We start from the raw sequence: 7,120 nt of genomic DNA on the forward strand, positions 1-7,120 counted from the left end.
AAGGGCATATGCCTCAAGGCTTTCCCAGACCTAGGAAGTCTTTGTCACCTCTCGCAGGATAGCTGCTGAAATTTGAGGTTAAGGCTGGGATCTGCTACCTTAGCCAGCAGCAGAGTAATGATGTGGTAATTCTTCTGATATGCCAAGTGGCAAAACCTCTCTATAAGAAGCTTTCTAGCAAGCAGACTCTAATCATTGTTTTGTTTTTTTACTTCTGTTTGCTCAGGAAGCTTTGAGGCACCTTTCCTTTCCCTTCCCTTTGTCCCGTATGCCCTTGCAGCGCAGCCTTCTGGCAGTGCCAGAGCCAAAGGCCCGCTCTCCTGCCTACCAAATTCATTACCACAGTTACATTGCCTTTAATAAAATTCTAAGCGTTCCATGTTAAATCCTCAGTTTAACTCAATTAGTGCCGTGTAATTTTCTGTATTTCCTGAAGTTTCTTTGCTACCCCGCTTAAGGCAGCACACGGCTCGCTGACCCCGCCTCAGGAGCCGGGCGGGCGCAGCCTCTGCGCACGCGCGGGCACGTCAGCGGCCCGCGCCCGGCGCCGCCGCCATGGAGGGTGAGTGGGGCGGGGGGCGGGCGGCGGGGCTCGGGGCCCCCCGAGGGCCGGCCGCCGCTGACGGCCCGCGCTGTGCCCCCCGCAGGTGCGCTGTACGGCGGGCTGCCCCGACAGGCGGCGGAGGAGCTGAGCCTGCAGGTACCGCCGGCGGCTGAGGGGCTGGGGGCTCCCCGGGGGGTGGGCGCGGGGCTCCAGCACGGGAGCCGTGTCGGTGCCGCTCCCGCGTGGTCACGGCGTGGCTGGCAGGCGGCTGCAGCCGTTTTAGTCTTTATTAACTGTAACTTTGTAAAGTGCCTCGTCAAAATGTCTGCAGCCTCAGAGGTCAGAAGAGGCCAAAGCCTTTGTAAGCGCCTTCCTGAAGCGCAGCATGCCGAAAATGAAAGATGAAGCCATCCAGGATGCGTTGTCTCGGAAAGCTGTGATTCTGGAGCATTACGCCAAAAAAAGGAAAAAGCAAAAGAGGAAGAAAACTAAAAGCTTTACTGCCAAGCAGAGGCGAGAAATGCGTCTTTTTGAAATCGAACCGGAACAGCAGAGGTAAGATCTAAAATACTTTGTGTGAGAAGTTAATAAAAAAAAAAAAAAAAAAAACAGGAGCCACATATGTGGCTACTCACTCCTCAGTACATACGGCCTGTTACTCTGTGGCAATTATCCACAGCAATTATTTTGGCTGAATATATAGCAAACTTGTTTGTTACTGGGTTCTCTGTCCTCTTGTGTACCCAAATACAAGAAATCAAAACCAAATACAATTGCCTCGGATTTCTGTTTTTAAAAGTTAAACTATGACCAAAATTTTGTATCGGGTTTCTCAACTTAATAGATGTTGAATGAAGGCCTTGTTTGTAAAATGAAGTAAGGAGGGAGGCAGGGAGTAGAAGTCTCTTAATGCATCGCTGTTTTGGGTTGATAGGAGGCTATTTAGTTTGTTTTCATAAAAACAAACCTGTTGGTTAGAGTAGCCTACTTCCCATGCAAGGTATCAGAGCAGATTATATAGTCCATCTATATTTAAAGCGTCAAGACTAACATTGATTATTTACTAAGTTTTGTATAATAATCTTTGCCTTTTAACTGCAGATATGCAATCTTTTTACCACTGCATGAACTGTGGAAACAGTACATCAGAGACCTATGCTATGGACTTAAACCAGATGCGTAAGTTGAGATATATTAAAATTAGTGGGTTTAATTAGTAATTATTTTCAGGTTTACTTATTTTACCTCTTGAAGCAGAGTTATAGAAAGAGTATATATACACCTGTAAAATGAGTTTTGACTGTGATTTCAGTAGTCACAGTCACACTTTGTAAACCTACTCTTCTCCATATATTTTTCTTTCTTTCTCTGATCCTACCCTCTTTTCCAAGACAACCACAGATGGTTCAGGCCAAACTCCTAAAAGCTGATCTCCATGGAGCTATTGTTACAGGTATTCTGATTGTTTTATTTTCTTTACAAAAAAATCTGAAATTCAGTAGACTCTCCCGTATTTCAGATGCTGCTTTTTAAATTCTTTTCAGTATCATTGAATCTAGAATCACATAATTGTTACTGTGTTGATTAATGCTCTCTCCGTTAATCAATTCTACTTAACCTTCAACTGCTTTTGAAAACCTGATTGCAAATAAAACTGTGTTCTACCAGTTATTACTGTAACTGCATTGTTTGAGAACATTACAATGAGCTTTTGAAATCATGAGACAACCATTGAACAGCAAACAAACTGCAGCTGAGATTTTTAATGTATACGTATTCTTGTTTCTTCAGTTACAAAATCAAAATGTCCCTCTTACGTTGGGATAAAAGGAATCATTCTACAGGAGTTTAAACATATCTTCAAAATTATCACTAAGGAGGACAAATTAAAAGGTATACTAGATTTTTTTTCAGTGCTTCTTACAATTTGAATAACCAAAGTTTCTTAAATTCACACTGCTTCTGAGCAAATGTGCTTTGTTCCGTATTGGTCCTTTTGAGTTCTTTGCATAGTAGCAGAAGTCAATGTTTTTACCAATGGTGTAAAAGCCAAAAGTATTTCAGAAGTGAGCAAGAGAAAACATTTCCAGTGAACCTAATGCGCCTGTGGTGTATTCATCTGATTTACTTTTCATGTTCTCTGCAACACTTACTGCACACTTGTAAAAGAGGACTAACTTTTAGTAACTGCTGTTTAAGATAGAGGTTTGGGTTACGTTTTTTCTCTTAATAAAGCATAAATGTGAAATGTGGCAAACCTGAAGCCTATGTGTGAATAATATCCTGTGGTATATCAATATCTGTTTTGAACAGGGATTATAGTCCTTTTTCATTAATTTCTTTCCTTTTGCATTTTCAGTTGTTCCCAAACTTAACAATGTATTTAGCTTGGAGATTGATGGCTTCATTTCCTATATCTACGGAAGCAAGTTCCAGCTCAGAGCAAGTGAGCGATCTGCAAAGAAGTTCAAGCTAAAAGGAACTATTGACCTATGATTTCACAGCAAAACAGAAGTATGTTTAATAAAAATGCCTACTGTTTTCCTGCAGTTTGAGAATCAGGTTTTCTGGCAAACTAAAATTGGAGTTAACTGTTTGAAGGCTTTCTAGAGCATTTCTTCATACTGAAGACTAGCTTCCATTGCCTTGAAAGCAGTCGGTAAGGCTGTTGGAGTTTAGTTGTGTTATTTGTATGTAAGTATGTAACATTCTGCCTTTTATTAAAACTACTTAGTACTGATTCCCTGGCTTCTGTTTCAGTTTATTAATAATATATTTGCAATGAAGATTTTATCTTTGAACTTTGTGATAAATGTTGCTGTTGCCTTCTGTATAAACTGGGCAACATCTGCCTATTTTCTCCATATAATGAGACTGAAGCTGAGGAAAATTGCTTTTCTATAATCATTGCTCCTGGGTGAACATCAACATCTTTGCCTGGTACAAGTATATGCAGGTAAGTTGGTTCAACTGATAGGTTTTACCTTGAATATCTCTGTTCAAGTGGTTAATGTTGTTGTAGGTAAGTGATACATAAGTGAAAAATCTAAGCATACAGACTGGCTATAGCAGTTAGTCTAGCTTTCATAATGAAATTTCCAAGTTGCATTTAGCCAAAACCAAGTACTAAACAGATAAGTAGTTCATGGTCCATACATGCTATTCTGAAAAAACTTTTAAAGTAAGCATTAGGGGGAAAAATGTCTTCTGCATGTCAGCAGCAAAGGTATTTTGTACTGCAAAAGGAATCTTTTCCTGACAGCGCAATGCAGAATTCATTTTAAGAGGATCAAGAAAGGTTTCTGGATTGTTTTCTGCAGCTAAACCCTATGAGATGCTTCATTATTTAACTTTCAAGGACTGATAAATACCAAGGTAGTAAAATTACTCATTAGTCTAGAATTATTAGTGCTATTTTAAGAGTTCTGTTTTCTAAATGGAGGAATATAAGTATTAAAGTTGTCTTTTGAGCTTACATGGTAATTCAGAATTTCAAAACAATCATCTGGATTCTGGTCCATGACGTGTTTAAAATTAACAGGCTCTTAGTTGAGCATTACCAGAAAAGCAAGTTATCAGACTTAAACTAAGTAATTCTGTATTCAGGGTACTGAGAACTACATGGTACTTAAGTTAAATCCAAGTTATTAGAAAAGAAATGAAGTATCCTCAACCCCTTTATCTCCTTTTTTCACACCCTGTTTTTACTCAGTACTTCCCAGGATCCTTCTTGGAATCCCAGATGATTGTTTTGAAATGCAATTCAGTCCCTCCAAATCAGATCTGTTAGTCAGTTTTGACTTGTCTGGGAGGTGGAAACAATCCCTGTATTGGGATCACTTTTTTTTTTTTTGAAAAAAAAAAGCATCTGATATTTGCACTAAAAGCTTTCAGATTTTTTAGTCTCATTTGTGAATTCATTTTTTTATTGAGAACTTTTCCCTGCCACCATTCCAGTGTTTGTAGCCAACTAGGAAAACTTCTTAAAGTACTTTCCTTAAAAAAGAGCTGTTCTCTCACATACATTGCACAGGGAAGCTTGGTTCCAGTGTTAGGAGCATAGCTCAAGCAGAGAGGTAGTGCTCTTATAGCAGCACTGTAATAATGCACAAGCCATTTAGCATACCCATGAGAACACTGACCAAGCCAGTCAGCATTCTGGGTTACAGGAGTTGCATCTCCCAGGGAGGATTGCTCAGACAGATCAGCCGCAGCATCACTGACCCAGATTCTGATCACTTTGCGTAACAGCATAGGCAATATCTGTTTACAAACAGAACACAATCCTCTATCCCCTCTGAATTCAGGACTTTAACCCCTTTGAAGTAGGTTGGAATGGAAATAAAACATTTATTGACTGAAAAAATAAGTCATTTCACACTGAAGGAAAAGTAGGTGAGAGGCTGAAAAAGCTTCTGAAAAGACAGGTAACATTCAAAAGTGACAAAGGCTAGAAGATTTTTACAGTTAACAACTGTGAAGCAAAATCAAGGTGTCTTGAAGTTGTTAGTGTATAAAAGGTAGAGTAGTATCTTGGGTTTAAGCTCACTGAAATCCATTAGTTTCCCATGAGAATCCAGAAGGAAAAATAAAGTGCTAAGAAGCATAAATCATAGTAGAAACTTCCTTTGCAGGACAATGACCTAGTTTTAATTTTGCTTACAGCTATCAGTGTAACATCCAATTAAGACATCTGTTAAGTGCCTATAATATTAAATTAATAGGGGGAAACTAATAGAATTTTATTGGCATAGTCCTGTTAATTAACAGGAAAGACCATTAATGGATGTCTTAAATAGACATAATTAATAGCAGTGCCATACAAACCGGAATTTGCAGCACAATGAAACATCGTGCCTAAGGACATACCATGTTCTGCCATATGGACACGCAGATAAATAGGATACAGCTTCCCCTAGCTACTACCGTCGGCATTTGTTAAACTACTTCAGTGACCAGAAGACAAATGCTGCTTAGCGGTCCCTTTTGATAAATAACAGCCAGGTATTCATTATTTACAGTGAAGTGTACTGAAGAGATGTTCAAAGGTCTCCTCAAGGTAATCGCGCGCTCGTAGCACATAAAAACAGGTGACAAATGAAGACTAACAAGAGATGTGAACAGCCAAAGCATTCAAGACACCTTTACTGCAGTTGGTAAATCACCTGAAGAGGCCTTCCTCTAATGACTCAGTGAGGTGTCCTCAACAGCCCCCACAAATCACTTACTTAAGCTAAACCTCTCCTGTACACCACTGGTATTGCTGTCTACCCACAGGCTGCTCAAACCAAACTTGTGTCTGCTGCCTGTGTTCATACCTCACTAGAATGCAATAAACTCCCCGTTGCTTGTGAAGGACCTTTCTTGGAAACTGCGTAACACAAAAATGACTGCTCGCCATTCTTCCCCTGCTGATTCACAACCATTCCCACATCTCTTCATTAGCTGAGACAGTAAATACTTAATGGATTTAATACCAGCAAATTGGGGAACTAATCACAGCTGTCTCTAACATACCCCTTCCTACACTGAACTCGGAATTGCATACAGCAGGGACACATCTTTCTTAATGATTTTTGTACCCAGACTCTCCAAAGAAAAAGCTAATTGGGGAATAATCAACAACAATGAACAATATACTGTCAAACTACCTTACTCACGTTTCTGCTTTCCTATCACTACTGCATGTATATAATAAAAATGCACATTCATACAACTGTTTCAGTTCAGATTACATCACTGGTTGTGGTATAAAACTAGGTTAATCTATCCAGTAATTGCATTTTGAACATTTAAACAGGAAAGGGGAAAACAAAGAAACCCAAGCTCTGTTTCAAACCCCAAAATAACTCACTGTAGGAAATACTTGAAGTTAAATCACATCCAAGAAAACACCTAGAATTTGCTATCTGAAGTGTTTTTATACTTCCTTTCACATATTTTATACTTTCTTATTTCACATAACCAAATTCACATTTTTCCATACCTCCTTTCACACCTTTTAAAACTCCTTTAAATAGCAGCTATGACCCACTGTGCTGTGAGAGCCATTCACCTAAAACAACTGCTTGCTCCTCTGCATCAGCAGCATATTTTCAGAAAGCAGGCACAGTGTCTTCTCAAAATCAGCAGTGGCACTGCTTTTACCTGAACAGGCCAATTCCTCAGCCCATTACCAGTTACACACATCCATTCCCCATCTACAACTCTAAAGACACAGAGACAGGTTTTCTAACTACCAAAAACTTTCAGCTACCTTATTATTCCTGCTGCAGTTGCTCACACTTCCACCCTGAAGACTGCTGGATGGCTAATTCCTAGCAGCTGCTATTTGTACCCCCTCCCTCAACCCACATGAACATTTCTGAAATTAAGCTCTCACTGCTTCTGCAATGATCTTACCATAGGCAATGCAAGTACAAGGTTTCACCTACCCATGAATTCTCCTTTTTGGTACCAATCTTCCTACAGCCTTCTTCAGCCCATCCTTCAGGAGAGATCTCAGCAGTACCAGCACAAAATGAGGGTCCCAACAGCCAGGAACAGTTGTATGTGGCCAGCCTTCTGCAACATCAC

The 7,120-nt window shown here is 40.0% G+C and overlaps 1 protein-coding gene across 3 annotated transcripts; it reads left to right on the forward strand.

Moving 5' to 3' along the window:
• The first annotated feature begins 461 nt into the window (after window positions 1-461).
• On the forward strand, window positions 462-3,285 carry POP4 (POP4 homolog, ribonuclease P/MRP subunit). Of its 3 annotated transcripts, none has more exons than XM_027466985.3 (7): window positions 462-562; window positions 648-700; window positions 876-1,099; window positions 1,646-1,723; window positions 1,936-1,997; window positions 2,336-2,437; window positions 2,904-3,285. In XM_027466985.3, the coding sequence occupies exons 1-7, from the start codon at window positions 556-558 to the stop codon at window positions 3,038-3,040; spliced, it is 663 nt and encodes a 220-aa protein (XP_027322786.3). In that variant the 5' UTR covers window positions 462-555; the 3' UTR covers window positions 3,041-3,285. The 3 variants fall into 3 exon arrangements, with proteins under 3 accessions (XP_027322786.3, XP_071899929.1, XP_027322787.3); XM_072043828.1 differs by having other exon boundaries at window positions 514-562; window positions 854-1,099; XM_027466986.3 differs by having other exon boundaries at window positions 561-700; window positions 854-1,099.
• Window positions 3,286-7,120: the final 3,835 nt, after the last annotated feature.

This window comes from Anas platyrhynchos, chromosome 12, assembly GCF_047663525.1.
Source record: "Anas platyrhynchos isolate ZD024472 breed Pekin duck chromosome 12, IASCAAS_PekinDuck_T2T, whole genome shotgun sequence".
NCBI lineage: Eukaryota > Metazoa > Chordata > Aves > Anseriformes > Anatidae > Anas > Anas platyrhynchos.